General features: G+C 44.0%; 1 protein-coding gene across 5 annotated transcripts in view; it reads right to left on the bottom strand.

The window, feature by feature from the left end:
• AHI1 (Abelson helper integration site 1) overlaps positions 1-26464 on the bottom strand; it is a 359799-nt gene that overhangs the window by 124451 nt on the left and 208884 nt on the right. For all 5 annotated transcript variants that reach the window (XM_068231620.1, XM_068231621.1, XM_068231622.1 and 2 more), the window contains 4 exons: positions 25123-25181; positions 10238-10306; positions 8163-8325; positions 7944-8044 (listed from right to left, as the gene is read on the bottom strand). In XM_068231620.1, the coding sequence (XP_068087721.1) occupies positions 7944-8044; positions 8163-8325; positions 10238-10306; positions 25123-25181 (392 nt within the window). The remainder of the gene's footprint in view (positions 1-7943; positions 8045-8162; positions 8326-10237; positions 10307-25122; positions 25182-26464) is intronic.

A 26464-nucleotide genomic window follows, 5' to 3' on the forward strand; every position in this document is an offset into this window, starting at 1 on the left:
TCCTGGCTCCTCTCCTTCTCCCCGCTCCGGAATGGCTGGCAGGCCGCAGCCCGGGCGACACTCTCCCGAGTGTCGGGCTTCTTCTTCCGCATATGACGCGGATTACGTCACACGCCGGCCGCCTCGCGTCATCATGGCGGCCGGCGTGAAAGTACTGCGCATGCGCAAACAAAGCGCGCATGCGCAGTACTTTCACGCCGGCCGCCATGATGACGCGAGGCGGCCGGCGTGTGACGTAATCCGCGTCATATGCGGAAGAAGAAGCCCGACACTCGGGAGAGTGTCGCCCGGGCTGCGGCCTGCCAGCCATTCCGGAGCGGGGAGAAGGAGAGGAGCCAGGACGCCGGCGTGGGACCTCCCGACCAGCACTGGGCTGGAGAAAGCCCATGGTGAGTACAACTTTCTTTTTTTTTTTGTGCTCGGAGTCCCTTTAACTAATGCAGCCTGATTGGCTAAAGCATCTTCAAGATAGACACAGACAAAATGGAAAATCCTAAAAAGGATTTTCTCTTTTTTTTTTATTATAGAAATGGCACTAAAATCAAAATGTGGACAGTGAAATACATATGTTATGTATGTAGAACAAGTATTTATCTACTTCTATATGCATTTTTATTTCTGAGATAGTATACCTTACAGCTCCTCTTTAAAATAAGCAATGCTACTATAAATAAAACCCACCCATTTTATTTGCCCATTAGTCCCGGCAATCACAACATTTAAATTATGTTCCTAATACAATGTATGATGTCAATATATTATGTGGAATTATAAAGATGTATTTTTTCTGTTATTTTGTGTCCCATCAATTGCTAGCCCTTATGTTCGAAAATAACAGTAATATATCCTCATGACATACATTTTTTTTAAAAAACAAAGTCCCTAAGGCAACTACCGTATTTTTCGGACCATAAGACACACTTCTTCTTCCCTAAAAGTAGGGGGGGAAAAGTGGGTGCGTCTTATGGTCCGAATACTAAAATTCAACCCAGCGCCAAGTGTTCACCCTGCATCAAAATCTATACCGCAGCATGTATATTGGTGCGTATAGTTTTTGCCTGTTGCAAGTTGTTGTTGAAAATGATTGGCTAGGTAATGGCAGCTTTCTCCCACCCGCCCCCTTTCTGAATGGTAGATGTCGCCTCTAAAGGAAAATGATTGGCTAGGGAACGGCAGCCTTTGTCCCACCCGCGGGAGTATCGCTGCCAATTGCAGTGTCAGACACACTGTTCGGCTGAGCCGCTCCCTCTGTGATTGGTGGAAGTCCACTATTAAGAAAAATGATTGGCCAGGGAACAGTTTCCGCAGGAATAGGCATCTGTATGCTCGGCAGTGCAGAGGAAGTATACCGCTAACTGCACTTCTCCCAATGAGGACTCAGCGTTTCTGCAGCCACTGGGTGGAGGGAGTCGCTGGGTAGCCAGGCGCGGCTGAAGAATGAGGAGTGTGTGCAGTGTCCTCGTAGCATGACCCCAGCCCGTGCATGCATGCATGGAGGATATCGGCAACAAGAAAGAAGTCTGGTGGGGAGGACGGAGGGAATCCATCTGTGGGACATTCCTGGCAAGGATAAGGAGAGCAACAGCGGGCTTCCAGTACCCACAGATCACCAGTTTCCTTCCTCAAAGAGAAGATGTCCGCTGTAAGCTGCGAGAGAGCCTGGCTCTGAGAAGGATGGAGGGACTCTCTCCGTGCATGGTAGCTTCCACAGAGCATGACCGCAGCACCTGGAGTCAGTCAGAGAGCAACACTGGCGGCTTCCCCACAGCGTGAACGTAGCACCTGGGGTCAGAGAGCAACATGGGCGGGTTTCCCACAGCGTGATCGCAGCACCTGGAGTCGGTCAGTGAGCCACATTGGCGGCTTCCCTACAGCGTGATCGCAGTACCTGGAGTCGGTCAGTGAGCCACATTGACGGCTTCCCCGCAGTGTGATCGCAGCACCTGGAGTCAGTCAGTGAGCCGCATTGGCTGCTTCCCCACAGCACCTGGAGTCTATCAGAGAGCCGCATTGGCGGCTTCCCCACAGTGTGAACGCAGCACCTGGCCCACCAAGACCTTCCGCACCGGGAAGGCCTTGGAGAGCATCGGTAACGTTCCTCACCGTGACCGCAGCACCTGGCCCACCAAGACCTTTCACACAGCCCTAAGGTAAGATAGAGATGCTGGGTGTCACTTCCAATCTGTGTGATGCAGATTTCTCTCCCCACACTGACATCCCAGCATATCAGTGTAGCATCTCCAGATTAGTGTAGGTGGTTTGTTACAGTAGTTGGGAGCACTGATGATTAGTGTAGCTTAGGGGTTGTGGGGGTTAATTTAGCTGGGGGGCAGTGGGGGTTACTGTAGCTGGGGTGGGAGGTGGCAGCAGGGGTTAGTGCAGATTAGATAAAGTAGCTTAGATAGAGACAATTTTAGGGGGTAATAGGTCTATAAGACGCCCCTGTACCATAAATGCACCTAGGTTTAGTTATATATTTTTTTCCTCATAACCTAAGTGCGTCTTATTGTCAGGTGCGTCTTATGGTCCGGTGCGTCTTATGGTCCGAAAAATACGGTATTTATTACTGGGTTTTTTTTGTTTACTTGGTAACTAGGATGGGGGGGGGGGGGGGGGGGAGGGGGTTTGGAAGTGATTTAATTAATTCATTTTATTAATAAAAATAAACTGTGGTGTGCAATTCAACCACCCGGTTTACCAGGAAGTGTTTTGTTAGGTTTTGTTTTTCATTCATGTTCATTCTTATGAATGGACATGGCCCATGATCGGGGTTATGTCCATTCATTACAGGCACTGTGATTGGTTCTGGGAAGCCTTGCTTCCCTTCACCAATCGCCAAAATGGAAAAACCGCTGGGGTGCGCAGGGCTGCGGCCCTACGCATGTGCTGCCACTTAAAGCACTGGATGAGACTTTAGTGGCCCCTATCAGGACGAGAATACTCCTCCAGATAGGCTTCAGTGGTGGCCAATTTATGTCACCATTTGTCCCTCGGAGGAATTCACAATCTGAAGTGCCTACACCTGTCCAGGGTAAATTTTGGGCAGAAGCAAATCAACCTCTCATGCGTGTTCTCCTTCTAGGAGGTTGGGATGCCATAAATCTCTATCACATTCGGTTTTGTGCTTCTCTGAAGCATTCTGCATATGTCAAGGAAGTCAATTTTTCAACATTTCTCGCCAGGTCAAATCTTTGTCTACCTCTCCCTCTCAATCCCTTTCCCTATGAAGCGAGCGTCCAGATTCCAGGGGAGGGGAGTTATAACCGCCGTTTCGCTACGTCCCTATACCTCTTGGCAGCTACCCCGTGCCAGGATCGAGATTACCGCTGCTAGCATCTTTTTTTTTTCAAGAATGCCAACTGGTGGACAGATAAGTCACACCCAAAATAAAAAAAACCCATTAAGTGTCAAACTACAACATTCAGTTGTATGCCAGTATGTCAGCTGCAAGCAGCTTGCGATCCAACCCTCAAACGGAGGTCACGTGTCACTAGTGACCTTGTTACAGTTATCCATTAAAGCAGATGTGATTTTGAATTTAGAGATATTTTATATGACAAATATACTCTGTTTTATACTATGGGAGAAACTAGCAGAGAGAAGAATAAAGCTTCGTACATATACTAAATGGTTCTCAATTGGGGTTGTCACTGTGGAGTGTATGGCAGCCTCTAACCTCCCCAGTGCATTGCAGACAGAGCCGGAGTGCAGGATCATCCAGGACAAGTGCAGGGCGAGACCATTGTTCTCTTCCTTAATCTTCTTGCTTCGTCAAGAATTGTGCATTGTTCCACTCTACAGTAACAGTATACAAGCTAGCCTATAAAGTACACTGCCTCACACTGTCCCGGTAAGTGACAGTACTCAGGCGTGTACATGCACCTTTAATATGAGAAATTGTACAACCATACAATTGCAATCCATACACTTTCATTCTAACACTATCCATTACTTTACAATATTACAACACTCACTTATTCATTACTTTACAACACCCATATCAAACTATATAAATACAGGCACACCAAAAATATAAGAAAAACTTAGGAAATCATTTTTATTATAGAGTCTTAAAGGTGCTTTGTAATTTCACTTACCCTATAGAAAACTCATGTTAAAGTTGAACTGTAATTTCAATATTGTCATATTTGTTTATTCAATTAAAAACCTGTTTTGCCAGACAAACCAAATTTATGAACTATGAGTAGGTGTTTGCAGTTGGGTAGGAGGATTCTTATCCCCTTGAGCAGTCCTTTCATACATGAAATATACTTTAATTTGAAAGTTGCTATGCCTTTGACAGAGAAAATTATATTAGAGATATATATTTTTTTAAAGTATTGCTAACCCAGTATGTATTTGACATTTACTTGAGAATCTAGTATGGTATTTACACTTCTTATATCTTTGGCAATTAATCACAGAGACTAATAAGAAGGATTGAAATACGGTAATAAGGTTAGCTTTTGTTAAAAGTCGAGTGGCATCTAGAGATCTCAGTCTAAAATCAGGATTGAGAGCATCTAAATCCTACATTTGGTCCATCTTGCTGTGTGGAGCGGAGTCCAAAAAAAGGAAAGACTTGAAGCTTTTGAGATGTACATGATACAGAAAGATTTGAAACTTAGAGAGCCTCCAGTCCTCAGAAACTCTCAATCCCTCAGGTGAGATCACCGTTCGTTACATGACGACAGACAGCAATCTCACATAGGGGTAGAACACCACCCAGAGGAAAGGAGAAAGAACTGCAACACTGGATCCCGGGGAGGTAAGTAATATGCAGGGCTGCTGCAGATCTCTCTGAAGGGTATGAGTTTTTTTTGCATGCTTTTAGGGTCTAAAAATCACATGGAAAATTGTACCACTTTTAGCCCCTAAAATCGTGAAAAAAACATCCTGCCAGGGAGGTCAAATCATAGCTTGTCCTTGAAACTTACCTTTTGTTAGCAATTTTGCTTTTCCATCATCACTTATATTCAGTGTGCCTTGCTCAATATTGGGTTTTGAAAGGCTTTAAACCTCAGGAACAGAAACATCTTAACCACTTAACGACCAGCCGCCCTAGATCGGCGGCGGCTGGTTCCACTTGTGTTTCCATGGAAACGAACGAGCGGCCGTTTCCTGTCAGTTTACAGAGAGGGGCCCGGGGATCGCCGCCATCTGATAGGCTAAAGCCTATCTGAGTCGGTACAGGACGGATTGCTGTCCTGTACCGCCTCTATATTGAGAAGGGGGAGGGAAAGGGGAATATCGCTGCGGAGGGGGGCTTTGAGGCGCCTCCCGCTAGGCACAACTAGGCGGCGGTGATCAGACCCCCCCCCCCAACAGGACATTCCCCTAGTGGGAAATAAAGGGGGGGGGGGGAAGTCTGATCGCCCTGCCTGCCACCTGATCTGTGCTGGGGGCTGAAGAGCCCACCCAGCACAGATCATACAAAACAGGGCTGGTCATTAAGTGGTTAAAGCAGGAGGATTAGCCATACTATGCCAGGAGAAAAAACACATATGTAAGTAGATCAAGTATTTATCTACTTATAGAACACATGTATTGTACTGTCCACGTTTTGATTACAATGAATTTTTTGAAATTGTATCTTCTATCTAGTAAATTAAGAGAATTCTGTTCCTGGTGGGAACCATGTATTTTGCCCACAGTTTGAGGCTAAATACTGATGTCATTTCTTCTAACTTTTTGTTTTCTTTTCTACTCCAATCTCTGAGTCACCTCAGCCTTGCTTGTAAACACAAGTGAGCAGAGGATCATGTTTCAGCTAAGCAGCTAGGCAGGGAGATAAAGGGAAGAGGAGGAATATATTATAGCTAAAAATAACCCCCAGCATGCAACTGATTAACTGTTAACCTCTAAATTCAATAAAAAATTAACAAACTGTTTTTGGTTCCCAAAAGTAAAATCTAATGGTAGTAAACTCTGATATAGTAAACCTCTGGCTATAGTAAATTCTGTCCCCAGGTCCCAGCCATTCATCTGTATTATACAATGTATGACAAATTCTGATAAACTGCTTGGCCAGGTCCCATGAAGTTTACTTTTAGACTGCTTACACACTAAGACGTTACAGGCGCACGTTAGTGCGCCTGTAACGCTCCCCCAACGCACAGCAATGTAACACAAGTGGGCTGTTCACACAGCCCACGTTGAGTTACATGTAACGCTGCACGTTCTGCCGAAAGTGATGCCGTGATGCCACATGCGTCCAAGAGTGCGCATCACAGACGCCAGAGTGAGCTGCACAACGTGGCTCACTCTGATGTCCACATCGAAGAGCACCAGGCCTTGCGTTAGGTGCACGTTATGCGACCTTAACGTAGCACCTAACGCTACGTCTTGGTGTGCAAGTAGCCTAAAGGGATTCTACTGTAATTAACCAAGATCTGAGACTTAAGATCTAGCTTCAGTAAAAACTTCAAAAGAGACAAAAACCACTATACTTCCTCTCTAATTGATAGATTAGGAGATCTTACTTAAAGAGACTCCGTAACAAAAATTGCATCCTGTTTTTTATCATCCTACAAGTTCCAAAAGCTATTCTAATGTGTTCTGGCTTACTGCAGCACTTTCTGCTATCACAGTCTCTGTAATAAATCAATGTATCTTTCCCTTGTCAGACTTGTCAGCCTGTGTCTGGAAGGCTGCCAAGTTCTTCAGTGTTGTGGTTCTGCTATGAACTCCCCCTTTCAGGCCCCTCTCTGCACACTGCCTGTGTATTATTTACATTAGATCAGCTTCTCTCTTCTCTCTTATCTTTTACAAGCTGGATAAATCGTCCTCTGAGCTGGCTGGGCTTTCACATACTGAAGAATTACAGACAAGGGCAAAGCTGTTTGCAGGAGAAAAAAGAGCAGGCTGAAACTTCAGTGCATGAGAACTGCAGGGAGAAAGAAACACACAAATGATCTCTTGAGATTCAAAAGGAAGGGTGTATACAGCCTGCTTGTGTATGGTTGTATTTTCTATGTGTGGACATACTGTACATCAACCTACTTCCTGTTTTGGTGGCCATTTTGTTTGTTTATAAACAAACTTTTTAAAACTGTTTTTAACCACTTTTAATGCGGCGAGGAGCGGCGAAATTGTGACAGAGGGTAATAGGAGATGTCCCCTAACGCACTGGTATGTTTACTTTTGTGCGATTTTAACAATACAGATTCTCTTTAAAATCAAAACTTGTAGAGAAATATGGTGAACATGGGTTGGGTACCAGAAAGGCAGTGAAAAACCACAGAGCTAAATTATAAATCCTAGAACCAATACAGGGTACCCAATTACGTTAGCAACTAAAAATTCTAAAAAGTACTGTATTTGACTAAAATGAAGCACCCAAAATCATCATTTCAGTGCAGTGGGTGGAGCCAAGCAAATCACACCTTTTTGCCTTTTATGGGGGAGGAATACATCTAGACTGGCTTAAAGGATTTTTTTTAACAGCTAGTTTTCTCACTTTCAGTCCCCTGAAGTCCTCCTGGTCCATCACTGACATTCCACTCTGCTTCGTATAGCCGATGTCCGCCTCCGAAAGTTTCATGCATGGCACTGTGAGCATTCTGCTCTGTTGCAGCAAGTAAAAATTGCTACTGCGCATAATGCTCCCAGCCATGGAAGCGCGACCGAGAAGGCATGCGGCTAGCGACTAGCTGAGTCGTTCAGCTCATGGAAGGGGACACCGGGGGAATGCAGAATGACAGCGAGGGATCAGGGAGGACTTCAGGAGGATGGAAGAAGCCACTGGTAAGTAGCTGGCTACTTTAATTTGACTTAAAATTCCCTTTAAGACACATCTACGACTTACAATTAGCTTATCTTTCACAAAGGACATTTGGTACCAACTCAAAGAACATCATGAAAATATGTTTTACTAAGATAGTGATAACAAATATTTCTTATAATTCTTAAATCAGTTGGATAATGCCAACATTGCCATTTACCCTGAGTAAACTTTGGTCAGGCCCATCTGTGCTAATAAGGTCCTGGGACTGGGAATCGGGATAATGGGACCTAGATGTTGTAGGGAGATCATCATGAGCAGCTGAAAAACAAAAGGGAGTTGATACCTTATGTAAATCATTCAGTGCTGCAGCTTTCTCAGAGACAAATGATCAGTTAAACTCGTGAATAACCTGTATTGGAAGGATACATGAACTTACTTTCTGCTGCCACATAATTTGCTGGAAAATAACCTTGCTGTCCATTCTGAAGAATGCCAAACCACCAATTGTCATTATCTTTGTATAACACATGGATAATGTCACTGCGATGAAGGCTTAGCTCATCTGATCGATGTGCAGTGTAGTCATACAGAGCCACAACCTACAAGAGAGATAAGACCACCACAGCTTTATCACATCAGTGCCACAAACAAAGGACTGAGCATTTACTTCCTCTCACAGTAACACAGCTGAAACCAAAGTTCTACCTTGGTAAAAGCTGAGGCTTTGTAAACTTTTACTAAAGGGATCAAGATGGTGGGAACACAGCATGAGCCAGACGGCAGTGGACTGTGGGAAACCTAAAAAATGGTTTAACACATATAATATGAAGCAATATGCTACACGCAAAAAAAACTGCATGCCTGTGTATGTGTGTATAAGTGTATATATACACAATTATATCAATTTTCAATATATTTACTGTGCAAAACATTTAGACCGGTATGAAAAAATGCTCTCACACATATAAATGCTCATTGTTTATTTGATTTAAGCTACAGAGTGCAAGGTTAGCTAACAGAAGAAAAATCTTAATCAAATCAATAGTTGATGTCATTACCGTTTGCCTTTAAAAGAGCATCAAATATTATATAGGTACAGACACAAAGTTAAGGATTTTGTAGGATTATAATCAGGTGTATAATTCACCAATTATACCAAACAGGTGCTAATGATCGTTTTATATGTAGGTTGAATCAGTCATTAACTGAACCAAATCAGGGGCTTTAGAGGCTTAAAACTGGGTGAGGTACAGCCAAACTTTGATACACAGGTAAGGTTGTAGAAGACAGGTTCATGTCACAAGTCATAGAATCATACGCCATGGCATCACTGAGCACAGCAACAAGGCACAAGGTAGGTATGCAAAATTAGGATAGCCTCTCCCAGGAAAAGCTTTCAAGTGGGTTGAGGCTCCAAGATGTGTTGCTTGCTCAACATAGTTTGAAGAAGCATGAGAAATGCTGAAAACCAGAGTTGCAGTAGCCAGTGAAGGAAACTGAATTCCCTTTGAAACTTCAAAATGGCCAGCTGAGCAATTAGTGCAATAATAATTATTTTGAATTTATTGTATACACCCCTGACAAAGCCCTTATATTAAAAGGGTGAAATATGAAGGGTTGTTTTAGGTGGTGACAATTGGATTTGGTGGATATAGCTCATCACTGCTGCTGCCTGGGGTGGAACACAAGGAGGAGAAGCCATGTTAAATACAAGTGAACAGGGCCACTTGTCTCCACTGCTAGAAAATACCTGGTGGATTTTCTCCATAGTGCTGCTGTAGCGAACAGGGGGCCCGAGCAGGCACTCTGCACAGCCCTTTATATGTAAACTCCAAACCTCAAGAGATTTAATATGCTTTTGTGCTAAGAACGTTAAGGGAAAACCATTACCTAATAATTAAGTAGTCTCTGCATTATATTATGCTGTATCACCAGTCCAGTAATCTGTGTCGTATTACACCAATAATCCACTTAGTGCCAGACTGTCTGTACATACAACTAAAACATATGAAATGTGAAATTGCCTCGAAATACCCTTTGTCATATAGGAACTGGAATACATTTTCAGGCTTTACCCTTACTCCCATTCACTTACGCCTAACACTAATCAAGCTGATAGAGTGCCGCGCTGCAGTCGGTCCAATGCATTCTGTCACTTTATTGTCATGTCCTACTTCCTCTCCCAGTGGCTGGCAGGATCCAGACACTGGAATCAGAGCCCTAATGGGCAAAAGTACAGGAAATGGAGGTAGGGGTAGATTCTCAACATGGGCAAAAGCAGCATCCCAACCCCACCTCCCTAAACATAAAACAAAAAAAGTTGGGGACTGCATTTGGCTTTAATTTGTAAACTAGTAATAAGTAAAGGACTATTAGCATTGTAGTGCTGCAGTGTGTTGGGGAGTTACACAGGTAGTAGTTCACATGGATACCTCTCCATAACAAAAAAATATAAGTCTTACTGACTCCATTGATGGTGATTAAGGTTGCCGTACGATCAAGGTTACTTACCGTTTCCTGAATTGGTAGTCCGCTATCAGCTTCTACTTTTAAAGAGGAAATCTTTGCTTCTGTATTAATCTATAAAGGCAAATAAAAAGATATACAATTAAGATTTTTTTTGTACTTACTTTATTTTGTAAGTTGTGTGGAGCTAACATGCATCAGCAATTTCACTTTGCAGGATGTTCAGGTATTTAATTAATGATCCACATGGAGCTAATCTGTCCATTCCTGTTTAATGGACTTTTAAATATGCCAAAAACATGATGAGCAAATTCCGGCCTGCATTCGATCAAAATTACAATCAAACGCAGGCTGGAGTTGAATGATAATGTTTAATGGCATTTGGTTAGAAAAAGACTTACACAATTATATGTGTTAAAGAAATGCTGTACGTCTATGTTCATGAAACTGCACCCTTCCAACAAATGCAGAAAGAGGGAATTCAGAACAATGCCATTTATTGGCCAACTTTAAAACACTGAAAGAGTAAGCTTTCACTATATAGTAATACATTCTTCAGTGCAGACCATACATCCTGTACACTGTCCAGAATCTTAGAGAGCACTACTTACAGTATACATTTGGCATCAGAAAAAGGCTGTAAGCCAATATCATTAAGATGACTTAAAGGGAAAGTAGTATGGAGGCTGCCATATTTATTTCCCTTTAACCACTTCCCGACCGCCTAAGGCACAGAGGCGGCCGGGAAGTGGACCCCGCAAGGACCAGCTCATGGCCAAAGGCGGCAGTCCTTGTAGGGGCATGGGCGGAGCGATCGCGTCATCCGTGACGCGATTCTCCGCCGGCGCCTGTCACCGCTCACCCGCCGCAACATCCCGCCGGCCATACGGAAGCGCCGGCGGGATGTTAACCCCGCGATCGCCGCATACAAAGTGTATAATACACTTTGTAATGTTTACAAAGTGTATTATACAGGCTGCCTCCTGCCCTGGTGGTCCCAGTGTCCGAGGGACCACCAGGGCAGGCTGCAGCCACCCTAGTCTGCACCCAAGCACACTGATTTCTCCCCCCCCCCTGCCCCCTGATCGCCCACAGCACCCCTCAGACCCCCCCCCTGCCCACCCCCCAGACCCCTGTTTGCACCCAATCACCCCCCTAATCACCCATCAATCACTCCCTGTCACTATCTGTCAACGCTATTTTTTTTTATCTCCCCCCCCTGCCCACTGCCCCCTCCTGATCACCCCCCCACCCCTCAGATTCTCCCCAGACCCCCCACCCCCTGTGTACTGTATGCATCTATCCCCCCTGATCACCTGCCAATCACCTGTCAATCACCCATCAATCACCCCCTGTCACTGCCACCCATCAATCAGCCTCTAACCTGCCCCTTGCGGGCAATCTGATCACCCACCCACACCGATAGATCGCCCGCAGATCCGACATCAGATCACCACCCAAGCGCAGTGTTTACATCTATTCTCTCCTCTAAACACCCACTAATTACCCATCAATCCCCCCCTATCACCACCTGTCACTGTTACCCATCAGATCAGACCCTAATCTGCCCCTTGCGGGCCCCCAATCACCCGCCTACACGCTCAGATTGCCCTCAGACCCCCCCTTATCAATTCGCCAGGGCATTATTTACATCTGTCCTTCCCTGTAATAACCCACTGATCACCTGTCAATCACCCATCAATCACCCCCTGTCACTGCCACCCATCAATCACCCCCTGTTACTGCCACCCATCAATCAGCCGCTAACCTGCCCCTTGCGGGCAATCTGATCACCCACCCACACCAATAGATCGCCCGCAGATCAGACATCAGATCACCACCCAAGCGCAGCGTTTACATCTATTGTCTCCTCTAATCACCCACTAATTACCCATCAATCACCCCCTATCACCACCTGTCACTGTTACCCATCAGATCAGACCCTAATCTGCCCCTTGCCGGCACCCAATCACCCGCCTACACGCTCAGATTGCCCTCAGACCCCCCCCCCTTATCAATTCGTCAGGGCATTATTTACATCTGTCCTTCCCTGTAATAAACCACTGATCACCCATCAATCACCCCCTGTCACTGCCACCCATCAATCACCCCCTATCACTGCCACTCATCAATCAGCCCCTAACCTGCCCCTTGTGGGCAATCTGATCACCCACCCACACCAATAGTTCGCCCGCAGATCCGACGTCAGATCACCTCCCAAGTGCAGTGTTTATATCTGTTCTCTACCCTAAACACCCACTAATTACCCATCAATCACCCCCTGTCACTACTACCTATCAGATTAGACCCCTATCTGCCCCTAGGGCACTCAATCACCCGCCCACACCCTCAGAATGCCCTCATGCCCCAGCCCTGATCACCTCGCCAGTGCATTGCTTGCATCTATTCCCCCCTCTAATCACACCTTGAGACACCCATCAATCACCTCCTGTCACCCCCTAGCACACCTACCCATCAGATCAGGCCCTAATTTGCCCCGTGTGGGCTCCTGATCACTTGGCCAAACCCTCAGATCCCCCTCAGACCCCCTTCCGATCACCTCCCCAGTGCATTGATTGCATCTATTTTCCCCTCTAACCACCCCCTGAGACACCCATCAATCACCTCCTGTCACCCCCTAGCACTCCTATCCATCAGATCAGGCCCAATACAACCTGTCATCTAAAAGGCCACCCTGCTTATGTCCGGTTCCACAAAATTCGCCCCCTCATAGACCACCTGTCATCAAAATTTTCAGATGCTTATACCCCTGAACAGTCATTTTGAGACATTTGGTTTCCAGACTACTCACGGTTTTGGGCCCGTAAAATGCCAGGGCGGTATAGGAACCCCACAAACTGACCCCATTTTAGAAAAAAAGACACCCCAATGTATTCTGTTAGGTGTATGACGAGTTCATAGAAGATTTTATTTTTTGTCAAAAGTTAGCGGAAATTGATTTTTGGTTTTTTTTCACAAAGTGTCATTTTTCACTAGCTTGTGACAAAAAATAAAATCTTCTATGAACTCGCCATACACCTAACGGAATACCTTGGGGTGTCTTCTTTCTAAAATGGGGTCACTTGTGGGGTTCCTATACTGCCCTGGCATTTTGGGGGCCCTAAACCGTGAGGAGTAGTCTAGAAAACAAATGCCTCAAAATGACCTGTGATTAGGACTTTGGGCCCCTTAGCGCACCTAGGCTGCAAAAAAGTGTCACACATGTGGTATCGCCGTACTCAGGAGAAGTAGTATAATGTGTTTTGGGGTGTATTTTTACACATACCCATGCTGGGTGGGAGAAATACCTCTGTAAATGACAATCTTTTGATTTTTTTACACACAATTGTCCATTTACAGAGTTATTTCTCCCACCCAACATGGGTATGTGTAAAAATACACCCCAAAACACATTGTACTACTTCTCCCGAGTACGGCGATACCACATGTGTGGCACTTTTTTGCACCCTAACTGCGCTAAGGGGCCCAAAGTCCAATGAGTACCTTTAGGATTTCACAGGTCATTTTGAGAAATTTAGTTTCAAGACTACTCCTCACGGTTTAGGGCCCCTAAAACGCCAGGACAGTATAGGAACCCCACAAATGACTCCATTTTAGAAAGAAGACACCCCAAGGTATTCTGTTAGTAGTACAGTGAGTTCATAGAAGATTTTATTTTTTGTCACAAGTTAGCGGAAATTGATTTTTATTGGTTTTTTTCACAAAGTGTCATTTTCCGCTAACTTGTGACAAAAAATAAAATCTTCTATGAACTCACCGTACTACTAACGGAATACCTTGGGGTGTCTTCTTTATAAAATGGGGTCATTTGTGGGGTTCCTATACTGTCCTGGCATTTTAGGGGCCCTAAACCGTGAGGAGTAGTCTTGAAACGAAATTTCTCAAAATGACCTGTGAAATCCTAAAGGTACTCACTGGACTTTGGGCCCCTTAGCGCAGTTAGGGTGCAAAAAAGTGCCACACATGTGGTATCGCCGTACTCGGGAGAAGTAGTACAATGTGTTTTGGGGTGTATTTTTACACATACCCATGCTGGGTGGGAGAAATATCTCTGTAAACGGACAATTGTGTGTAAAAAAAATCAAAAGATTGTCATTTACAGAGGTATTTCTCCAACCCAGCATGGGTATGTGTAAAAATACACCCCAAAACACAACATACTACTTCTCCTGAGTACGGCAATACCACATGTGTGGCACTTTTTTGCAGCCTAACTGCGCTAAGGGGCCCAATGTACAATGAGCACCTTTAGGCTTTACAGGGGTGCTTACAAATTAGCACCCCCCAAAATGCGAGGACAGTAAACACACCCCACAAATGACCCCATTTTGGAAAGTAGACACTTCAAGGTATTCAGAGAGGGGCATGGTGAGTCCGTGGCAGATTTCATTTTTTTTTGTCGCAAGTTAGAAGAAATGGAAACTTTTTTTTTTTTTTGTCACAAAGTGTCACTTTCCGCTTACTTGTGACAAAAATTAATATCTTCTATGAACTCACTATGCCTCTCAGTGAATACTTTGGGATGTCTTCTTTCCAAAATGGGGTCATTTGGGGGGTATTTATACTATCCTGGAATTCTAGCCCCTCATGAAACATGTCAGGTGGTCAGAAAAGTCATAGATGCTTAAAAATGGGAAAATTCACTTTTTGCACCATAGTTTGTAAACGCTATAACTTTTACCCAAACCAATAAATATACGCTGAATGGGTTTTTTTTAATCAAAAACATGTTTGTCCACATTTTTCGCGCTGCATGTATACAGAAATTTTACTTTATTTGAAAGATGTCAGCACAGAAAGTTAAAAAAATCATTTTTTTGCCAAAATTCATGTCTTTTTTGATGAATATAATAAAAAGTAAAAATCGCAGGAGCAATCAAATAGCACCAAAAGAAAGCTTTATTAGTGACAAGAAAAGGAGCCAAAATTCATTTAGGTGGTAGGTTGTATGAGCGAGCAATAAACCGTGAAAGCTGCAGTGGTCTGAATGGAAAAAAAGTGGCCGGTCCTTAAGGGGGGTAAAGCCCTAGGTCCTCAAGTGGTTAAACAATTCAACTTGCCTGGCTGTGCCCATGATCCTGTGTCTCTAATACTTCTAGCCATAGAACCTGAACCAGCATGCAGAGGAGACGTTTCTGACTGAAGTCTGACTGGATTAGCCACATGCTAGTTTCAGGTGATTCAGACACTACTGATGCCAAAAGATCAAAAAGTACTGCCCGGTTCAGTTAGAAAATTGCACATGCGCAGGACTGTCACGCCGGCCGGCGTAATGACACAGTGCGTCACTGTTCAGAAAGTGTTGGGCCGGCGCACGGCTCGGGTGTCACTGGTAATGAAGTCGCCAGCGGGATCGGGAGAGAAGCCGGGACGCCGCCGGGGGACCTTGTGGCCTACGGTGGGCTGGAGGAAGCCCCAGGTAAGTACAGATTTCATTTTTATCTACTGCTCAGGGTCCCTTCCAAAGGTTAGAAGCTTGGCAGCCTCCAGATAACTCTAATCTCGGGTTCACGTTAAAATAAACATTAAAGAGGTGTGAGGGTCATGTCTGCTAATAAGGTTTTCACTGCAAAACAGCATAATGCTGGGAATACACCACAAGTTTTTTTGGCAGACAGATGGCTCAATAGATAATTTCCGACAGGTCCGATCTGATTTCGATCGTTTTTCTGATAGATTTTCTCGTAGAAGTGAATGGAAATCGATCAGAAAAACGATTGGAAAATCGATTTACCAGAAAATCTGCTGAAAAAACTCATTTTGTATTCCCAGCATAATGTTGCTTGGAAAACAGATTTAAAACTAAACTAGAGTTGGAAGTCCTTAATGTACACATTAAGGGACAAGAGGTCTCACATATAAAATCTTTAGCAAGCCATTAATTAAAAAAGCCCTGAAGGCTTCTCAGTTGTATAAAATACTCCAAACAGTGATTCTACCCATAAGAAGAGAAGGATCCCTTAATACAATACATATACATATCATTAATAAAGCAGGATTTAAAAAATTAACAAAACTAACGTCGGACAGATTAGCCCAATTCATGCAGAAAGTAATACAAAAAACAGAGTGGGCCTCACAAGATGGAATGCAGCAGTGGCGATATCAGAAAACTCCTGGCTGTACTACAACAAATATGGGTGTACTCATAGACATATTAAAAGTGTGCAATGTGGTATACAGGACTTTGCCACTGTTAAGTGGGAAGTACTTAGTAAAAATGAAAACGGGATATAGCTCTTTCTAAATCTAACTGAATCTATAAAGTACCAGGCGCATGGGTCTATAACATAACCACGGAACAATTTGCAAGCATTTTCTAAACTAAGAAAGCAGGTGTGATGACAGGAACTAGAGAAACAGGTTTCTAAAAAACTAGATTATATCAGGAATTTGGATGGAGCAAGGATTAAAAAAAAAAAAAATCATACAAAAAAGTAGTCTCCCAACCGCATCCCCAGGAGTTTAAATATCCCAGGGAACAATAAAATATTTAGAAATAAAGGTGGGAAAGGCGAAACAGGAAAATTGGGTGCCAGAGGCGTGGAAGAAAGGCGTTGCCATAGGTACCAATGATAAAAACCTTGATTAGCGGCAGTAAAGCTAAATTTGGGAGCCCAAACACACAAATAGCGGTAATGGTCTCTATAGAGTCTGTCATGGAGGTGCTGTCTGCTACTTGGGATGCGGTTTCTCACTGGGGTCTGTAACTGAGGCGGGGGGGGGGGGGGGGGGGGTGTATTGCAACTGGAGGTCTGTTTTGAGAGGCAGTCTTCTCCTGGAGGCCTTGTGATGAGAGGTCTGTCATGAGGGGTTGCAGCTGACAGGGGGAAGCAGTTAGCAGGGTCTGTAATGAGCATTGTTACTTTGATCTATCACACAATCTTTTTTTTATTTTTTTTATTTAAATTGGGACATGTCTGTTGCCCAATTTTGTCATTTTGGAAAAGACACTGCCTTACATACAGTAGGTATCTTCAGTATGCGAATGCAGCCATGGACACATTGGGCAACAGGCATGTCACAATGCCTGAGTAAGGTCCATGACTGCCCAGTAGAACAAAGGCACACATGCCTTAAACACATACCAAGACGAAGTATTTTTCTTCCTGAGTAAAATGAGCCATTAATTAGTTTTCTCCTATGTTGCTGTAACTTACAGTAGGTAAAAGAAATCTGACAGAACCGGGAGGTTTTAGGCCAACTCAACTCCTCATGGGGGATTCTCAGCATGGCCTTTATTCATTATAAAGATACTCCCTGCAAAGGATTTATACAGATATGCTAGCCAATCTCCCTGCATGCCTGAACACGTTTTTGGCAGTTGGATGGAGCAACTGCGATTCACCAAGCTCTTTTGAAAATAAATAAAACACTGATAACCCCGCATGAGGAGATGAGCTGTTCCAAAGCCTGTCGGTTTTGTTAGATTTGTACAGCCTACTGTAAGTCACAGCAACAAATGAGAAAAGTAATTTATAGTACATTTTACTCTGGGAGAAATGTACTTCTTATTTGTATATGTTTACACATACCTTCAATTTTACAATTTTCACAATAGTGGTCCTTTAAAGATCCATCGAGAGCGTAAAAGCGTAAAATGACCCCATGCACTGTATGGTTCATGATATACAAAGCTCAATTAAATATGCATGAGAGAGATGGAATGACAATTATAATTGACAAAAGCTAAACATCAGATAACACTAGGTCGACTGTTGGACTGTTTTTTGAGTGGGCGACATCAGACCAACAAATATGTAAGGCAAACTCATGCTTTCCTACTGGCTTATTCAACATAGTCCATTTACTCCAGATACAGGAGTGTCCATTGTGATATTGCAAGGGGCATTACCAACCTGCACGATAATCAGCACGTAGAAGATGCTTTGCCATATACAAGGATATGACATGCTTTCACTCTGCAAACAGTGTGAGCAGCTCCCGCAGACCACTGGAGCAGTTACAGTGCACTGGCTAAGCTACTGGCTCTGACTGGTCCAGCATAGAGTGACCCAGACCTTATACTGAAAAGTGTATTTGGCCAGGCCAAAATATTTCATAACTATTGTTAAAGCGGAACTGTAGATTGAAAATAAACACATTGTTTCACTTACCTGGGGCTTCCCTAAGCCCCCAGCAGCTGTCCTGTCCCATGCCGGTCCTGCCCGAGTCTCTGTTCTCCCGCCACCGCTCTGTCCCGAACCTCGACTTATAAGTCTATGCCAGCGCAGCCCTGCCAAGCGTATCCTTTCTTCGTGTTCCCCTCTGCAATAGTGGGGAACGCGAAGAAATGATACACGTGGCCAGAGGCGCGCAGTTGCAGTGGCCCGGCGGCGAAACCGAAAGTAGCTGGCGGCGGGAGAACGGAGGCTCGTCAAGAAGCGGCGCGGGACAGGACTACTGCTGCTGGGGGCTTGGGGAAGCCCCAGGTAAGTGAAACAATGTGTTTATTTTCACTCTACAGTTCCGCTTTAAGAATTTAATATAACATTAAGGAAAAAGAGAAAAAAAAATGCTAAATCATAGAAGCAAAAACTGCTCAGGTCCTGAAAGGGTAAAATTCTTTAACAAATAAACACAAATATGTTCAGCTTATTGACCTGTTCAGTATTAAAGAGTAAGCAATGTTATGCTGTTTTCACACTAGGGATTAAGATACATGCTACCCAGCTGTCTTTGTTGTAGAATACGACACAACAGGTAGACATTTTTATTTTGATTGGCACACATTATACTCTAGGAACAGGTGTTTTCAGAAAACAAGTTTTGCTTCTCTAATTCCTTCCTGCCCACGTATTCACCAATAGCCAAGGTTACTATTAACGAGTTCTGTTTGCTTTGTGAAATTAAGGGCTTTTTCATTTTAGGCAGGGTGTGTCTGTATTTCCTCATGGCACAGATCCCCCCAGGTCTATTTCATTTGACTCATAAGGTGCTGCAACAGCACAGAAATCTTTTCTAATATTAATAGGTAATGCTGGCATACTGGCCTCTACAGAAAATTATGACTACAAGATACTCTCAGGGCAGCTGACATTCTTCCAAGTTACAGCTTCAGTCCCCCTACAATAACAGGCGTTGCTGGATTCTCCTACAATTCAGGGCAACATGAGCATGAATGTCTATATACTAATTATCAGCAAAGAAGATAATTTAGCAGTGATGAGCTATCATCTAAAAGTTCAGATCCGGTAATCAAGTGTGTGAATACCAACCAGAATGCAGTGCTTCTAGAGACTTACAGGCAGGGCCGTTCCTTGGGCAGTGCGGGCAGGGAGACCACCCTGGGCGCAGCCTGGCAACTAGAAGAAGGGGGGCGCAGTCAAAAGAACATACCTGTTATGGAGCTGGTGGTGACGTGCGGTGCAGCTAAATGGAAGAAAATTACTAGCGTGATCACCTTCCTTGACTCCTCCTGGACTGCCTGTGTCAGACATGAAGTCATCATCGCGTCACCACCGCGTGATGACACCTGATCTCCTGTAGCGGTATCTGCAGGCTGTCAGTGCCTGAGCCCACTAACGCAGTTGTGTCCGCTTGTGTCCACTTTTCAGCATCTGTAACATTGATGTTTAACTGAAAAGCGGACACAACTGCGTTAGTGGGCTCAGGCCCTAAAGGTTCACGAGTCCACAGGGGTGGGGGGGAAGAGAGCGCAATTTTTACACCCTTGCCCTGGGTGCAATTTAGCCTAGAAACTCCCCTGCTTATAGGTCTACTTTCACGAAAATCATACAATTTCAAATACATGTAAACACATACAAATAAGAAGTACGTTTCTTCCAGAGTAAATAAACCATAAATTACTTTTCTCCTACGCTGCTGTCAATTACACTAGGTAGTATACATCTAAATCTAACTAGTTTGAGAAATGTAAATCTAACTAGCTTTGAGTACAGATAAGTATTATTCTGCCAGAGTAAAATGAGCCACAAATTACTTTTCTCCTATGTTGTCACTTTCAGTAGGTAGTAGAAATCTAAGCGAACCAAGAGGTTTTGGGCTAGTCCATCTCCCCAAGAGGGATTCTCAGGGTTTTCTTTATTTTCAAATCACTTAGTAAGTAACAGTTTTTCTGTCCAACTGCCAAAAAGTGTGCAGTGAGTAGGGAGGCTGTCCATTATCTTTGTATAAATTCCTTTTCAGGGAGTGTCTTTATAAAGAATAAATGCTATGCTGAGAATCCCCATGAAGAGATGGACTAGCCCAAAACCTCTTGGTTCGCTTAAATTTCTACTACCTACTGAAAGTGACAACATAGGAGAAAAGTAATTTGTGGCTCATTTTACTCTGGCAGAATAATACTTATCTGTATGTGTTAACATGTATTTTAATTTTTAAAATTTTTCGTGATAGTGTTTTTTTAAAGTCCTATGAACCCCCGTCTCCCGTTAAAGTAAGTAAATAGTAGGGCTTGTATTGAGTACTTCAAATCTGCGCTGCAAATATTAGCACTCCTTGTTACTTTTTTTCCCATAGGAATTGCTTTATGCACCCTTCTCCTCACTGCCAGATGCCCTCCTCTAATTCCTGGCTAGGATTGCAGCATATCCTTCTACTTCTGGTAGTCAAGACTCCCATTCACTAAAGTTAGCAGGCCTGTGCATATGTGTTTAGAGAGTACAGCTATAACCAGTGGGGATGGAGATCTCAGCCGCTGCTCCTAGCAAGGGGGGAATGCAACATTGGCTATGGGAAGAAGGAAGGGATGCAGGTGGCAATAAAAGTTGCAGGGAAGTGCTGCACTGGTTACCACTAGGCCTTTCTGTGTGTTTGCTTGCTACATGTGCTATACGATAACAAACAAAGATATGCCCTTTTCAATCTACATTACATATGATATTAGTAACTCTTCTAATAGTCATTGTGGTAATCTAAAAGTTCTAATGAAATTATGTGGAAAATGTCACAGTTGCTGCATATCTTATACTATCTGATGTGCTAGTAAAACAAACCAAAACAAAACAGATAAAACGTCATTTATGCTCGGTTCCCATCTGCCGTCGGACCACGTGCAGCCAGCAGGAGCGAACAGTGTAGTGTCCACTCAGATGGTCCACTGTGGTCCAGATGGAGCTCGAGGTAGATGCGTTACCACTATAGGCGATATGAGGAATGAATCAGTCTTTTTCAGGGATTATTGCGGCCTGCACAGAAGTGCAGCCCGATTACCACAACGGATAGATTGCAGAGTGACAAGTGTGAATGGCCCCTTAGTTATAAAATGGGATCCGTTCACTGTCAGTTTTGCGATGAGCGAAGAACCATTGTACTTTTTACCTCCCAAGGCCAACTGTCACCGCCGTCCCTGACCAACATCATCGCAACCAACAACCCCCTTTTTATTTTAAGTAGTCAGATGACCCCCCTACTTCTGTATAGGTAGTCGGATGTTCCCCCCCCCCCCCCCTTGCAGTATTATTAGGCAGACGTTACCCCCCCCCCCTCCCCCTGCAGTAAATGTAGCCAGATGCTTATTCCTCCCTTCTCTCTAGGTAGGCAGAAGCTTATCTATACCCACCATCTATAGGTGGGCCAAATGCTCCCCCATAGGTAGCCAGATGTTTCTCCCTGCCCCTCCCCTATAGGTAGCCAGATGCATCTTCCTCCCTCCCCCATAGCTAGCCAGATGCCTCTCCCCTTCCCTCCCTATATGTAGCCAGATGCTTCTCCCCCCTCCTTACCCCATAGCTAGTGAATTGCCTCTCTCCCCACCCCTCCCAGGTAGCCAGATGCTTCCGCCCTTCCCCATAGCAAGCCAGATGCCTCTCCCCCAATCCCTCTTAGGTAGCTAGATGCTTCCTCCCCCTCCCAGGTAGCCAGAAGCTTTCCCCCCCACCAGCTCGTATCCAGCGCCAAAGCTTCCTCCTTCCACTATACCTCCTCTCCTGCCGGCATCTCATACATGTGACACACCGGCACATAACCGGCATGTCACATGTGGGAGATGCTGGCTGGAGAGGAAAGCTGCAAAGCAGTGGCTGACGGATGCAGAGCGGAAGAGGAACCTTCGGCGCAGAATATGAGCGGGAGGTAAGTGACACAGGCAGTGGTGGCTGCTGCCGTGGGGAGGAAGGGGGAAGCTTCTGGCTACTACGGAGAGAGAGGGGGGAGTCCGTAACCGCCGGTGGCCACAGCAAGCCTATTTGCAAGTGTAAACTTGAAACTTATTAAAGCAGAGCGGCTGCAGATGGACTTGCACTACTTGACAGACATTACTGAGGCTTAGCTGGCCCTTATTTGGCCATGAAATCTGGCACCCTAGGCCATGGCCTATAGCCAGATATCCGGCCCTGCAAAAAATAGACAAAAAATGCCCATTCTCAGCTCAAGTGAGAACACAGCCTAAAAAGTAAAGGTCATTGGTTTTACCCAAAGTTGACAGGGTCTTTTAAAGACAACAAAGGAACTTTCTATAGTCTTTTATATCAAGCAGAAGTCAAAGCAGCAGGACTATCTTTATAATGCAATGTGCTACTACTACTCTATATAATTCAACCCGCCAGTCTGTACGGAGTATATAAAGAATTGCATATTGCTGATTTCTAACGCAGCCTGTTCAGCAAATAGTGTCAGGCTGGCAACTAAAGTTGTAACTGAAGGAGAGGAGTACTTTGTGCAAAATTTGCTCCTAGTACCCACACCATTTTCTTGGTTAGCGGTGGTACAAACTAAAGGCCTGGTGTTCGTTACCATCTCCTCCCAAGCTTCCAGATACCACCTCGGCTGCAACCTGTGCTCTGTACTTGATCTTCTTATGTTCTTTGGAATCCTTTTGGCATTGACAGATACAAGACCTCTCATGAGCCTTTCCTCTTTAATTATTTTCCTAAACACATCCATAATTCTCCAAGCCTTCAGACGCACCCTTAAAATTCCCTTTTGCAGAAACCATACAAACTAACCTGGAAAATCACTGTTTACTCTCTGACCAAGTTATTCTAAATTCCTGAACATAATCTAAATCTGCACCGTCTGTACATACACGCCTTATGTACTGCCCCACCGCTTGTTTTTTTCCCCCCTAATTATTTATATTGTAAGCTCACAAGGGCAGAGTTCTCTCCCACTTTGTTTCTTGTACGTTGCTACACACTTTGCTAATCACAATATATTGGTAGCTGTGACATGTATGTCATCTACCAAATAGTTCCAAAGTTCAGTTTTGGAACTGTGATGTCCTTAGCAGCCCTGGAGCATGCCTTATATTACACCCAATGCAAACTGCAGTCAAACTTCTGTATGTAGGAATAGCAATTTCTTCTGGAAGCATTATGGCAATAATTACGGTGGCATTTTGGAATACAAACAGAAGTTAAAATGCTCTTTTCCCAGGATTTTTACTGATTTTGTGGGACTGCAAATAATACCTTGTTTTGTTATCTGTGCATGTACTGTATGTGCACATGTTCAGCCATCAGAACATCAGGGCTAACTTTTCAAGACAAATGGAGCAGCTACCTACAGCAGTCTGTGGTATCCTGACTGGTTACCTAGCAACTTGCTCATAAACCTTTTATGTTTTTATGTTAAATTAAAAAAAAAATTAACATGTAAGTAGTCAGGGAATTTCCTAAGGAGGACTGATGGCCAGATCTTTCATACTTCTCATCGTATAACTGTCAATGGACAAGAAGTTTAAAGCCTAGTCAACCTGATTTGCTATTAAGGCACATTTCCATGGTTTATTTGACGCTGAGGAATTACAAATGTCCATTTAGTGGTACTCTAAAGTTTGCATGTTCAGACTGACAGATGAAGCTGCAGTTATGTCATGGTGATTAATCACCGAGGACTACCGGTAACTTACTTAGCAGGTTCAAAGGTAAACACTTTACTTTCTGATAGTGTTGCATACGAAACATAATGGTCGACTACTTATAGAGCAACATTTAAAAATGAGATGGGGAATTGTGTGTGCAGCCAGCTTACACACTGTTTCACATTTTGCTAATGACATTTTACAAAATGTGAATTTCAGTCATTATTCCTAGCACTGAAATAGTAGGATAGACTTTTGAGGTCAGAAATTAGCAACTTGGATATACAGAAAAGCAATGGGAGGCCCGAAACAATAGCATAAATCACTTACTTGACTGAAAGTATGTTCGCCAGGAAAAGCAAGGAACTGCTTTAAAGTGAGCATGGGACTGCTTCTTTAAAGTGATCCCGAGCCAAAGCTCAGGATCAAAATCAGAGCCATACCTTAAAAGAGTGAAGCCTCAGGATCCTATTGAGGCTTCCCACACTGATTTGAAGCACCCCATTGTTGAGCGTGGCCACTCTCCACATTAGGGCCACACAGCTCTTTCTTCTGAAGCGAGTCCACTATTGCACGGACACACTGGAGGAAGAAGAGCTGCGTGGCCCCGATATGATTAGCGACAATGCATTATCGCTAACTGGGGGTGGGCCATGCTTAGCGACAGGGGACAGCAAAGCAGGGAGGAAAGCATCAATAGGATCCTGAGGCTTCCCTCCCTTTAGGCAAGTATCTAATTTTGTACCCGAGCTTCTGCTTGGGTACTCCTTAAGCTTGGTACACACCCTGAAATTTTCACTTCAGAGCCTATTTGAGTGAGCGGTCAGATAATATTCAGATCTGACAAGCTAGTGTAGACATGCGTGGGATTTTTTTTCAAATTCCAATCAGATCACCAAACCTTTTTCAGATTGAATATCGATCAGAAATAAATGGTATGACAGCCAGTATTTTAATCAATATTTTTCAGCATGTCCGATCTGTTTCAAGACAGAAATTGAGTTTTAGCTTGGGCTCTGTCCCTAGTTGTGCATTTTTTTCACAGATCTGATCATTTTGTCGATGGGAAATAGCATCTGAAGTGCTTCAATGTCTATGGTCATCTCATACTAGTGTTGTGTATAATGTAAACAAACTGTCTTACCATCTGCAATCGGACTGATGGTGTTCGAGTAAGTGGTTGTCCAACTGGGCTAAAACTACCTGCAAGAAAAAGGCAAGATTTATGTCATGTTGTTCCTAGTCAATGGTTTAAGACAAATGAATGGTTTGAAAACATTCACTTGAGTTGTTAAAATAAACATCACAAGCAGTGTCAATTAACAGCTATAAATAAATGCTTCCAGACATTAAAGGGAACCTGTACTGAGTAAAATTATTTAAAATAAACACGAGGTAACTTCAAATGAACATTACATAGTTACCTTGCCATCAGTTCCTCTCAGAAGCTCACCATTTTCTTCTGACAATAATCCCTTCCAGTTCTGACAATATTTTGTCAGATCTGAAATATATCAGTTGCTGTCAGTTATAGCTAAGAGGAAAACTGATGTGTCCATGTTTCCCTATGGCTCAAGTGGGCGATGTTACAGTTTAACTGTGTGCTGACCAGAAAGCTGTTATGGGGTAGTGGCCATTTTCAAAATGGAGGACAGAGAAAATCCATGATCATAGTGGACGAACAGGACGCAGGAGAGGAAAAAGAGATTGATAAGTAGAGTACACGGGAGGTAAGTATGACTTGTGCATGTTGATTTTGACTTTTCATTTTCAGTTCAGGTTTTCTTTAAGCTGGCTATGTCACTAATGCCTTGGTAATTACATAATAAGGAACTTCTGTTTCTTATCAACACAGCAATCAGCAAAGCGCTGCTGCTAATGTATCTCTATGGATACATTCAAAAAAGAATTGATGACCAGCACCGGCCGTGTCTTAAGCCCCGTCTACACGAAGCAATGTTACTTATCAATCAATCCGCTGATGCGGCTCGATTGATAAGATCCGACAGGTCGGATCTTGCCACCGCCGATTCCCTGCTCGTTCCCCACGAGGGGACAATGGCAGGGAATCGAGCGGAAGATAAGCGGCGCCGGGCGGGGAGGAGGGCAGATCGAATCCGGCCCATGCGTGGCGAGCGGGGACGTGGAAGAGGTGATCCGGAGGTAAATCGAGCCGCCGGATCGCCTCGTGTAGACGGGGCTTTAAAAAAGACGGTTTTTATTCACTTGAACAAAACATAGCCAAAAACACCTGAAAGCCTCATGGATGTAATTATAGTTCAATAGTATTCATAGTTCAATAGTTTTCATAGCTCTTAGCTGCATATAGATGGCTGAAGACCTCTTCAAGATATGGGTTACGCCTCTTTTGCAGCCTAATCTGCCCACACAACGGACAATTGCCAACAGATAAACCGCTCTTTGTCAAGTGATAGCATGACACTGTAACCTGCAAACCCTCTATTCATCCTCCTCCTTGTAATGAA

This window comes from Hyperolius riggenbachi, chromosome 4 (genome assembly GCF_040937935.1).
Source record: "Hyperolius riggenbachi isolate aHypRig1 chromosome 4, aHypRig1.pri, whole genome shotgun sequence".
Classification (NCBI taxonomy): domain Eukaryota; kingdom Metazoa; phylum Chordata; class Amphibia; order Anura; family Hyperoliidae; genus Hyperolius; species Hyperolius riggenbachi.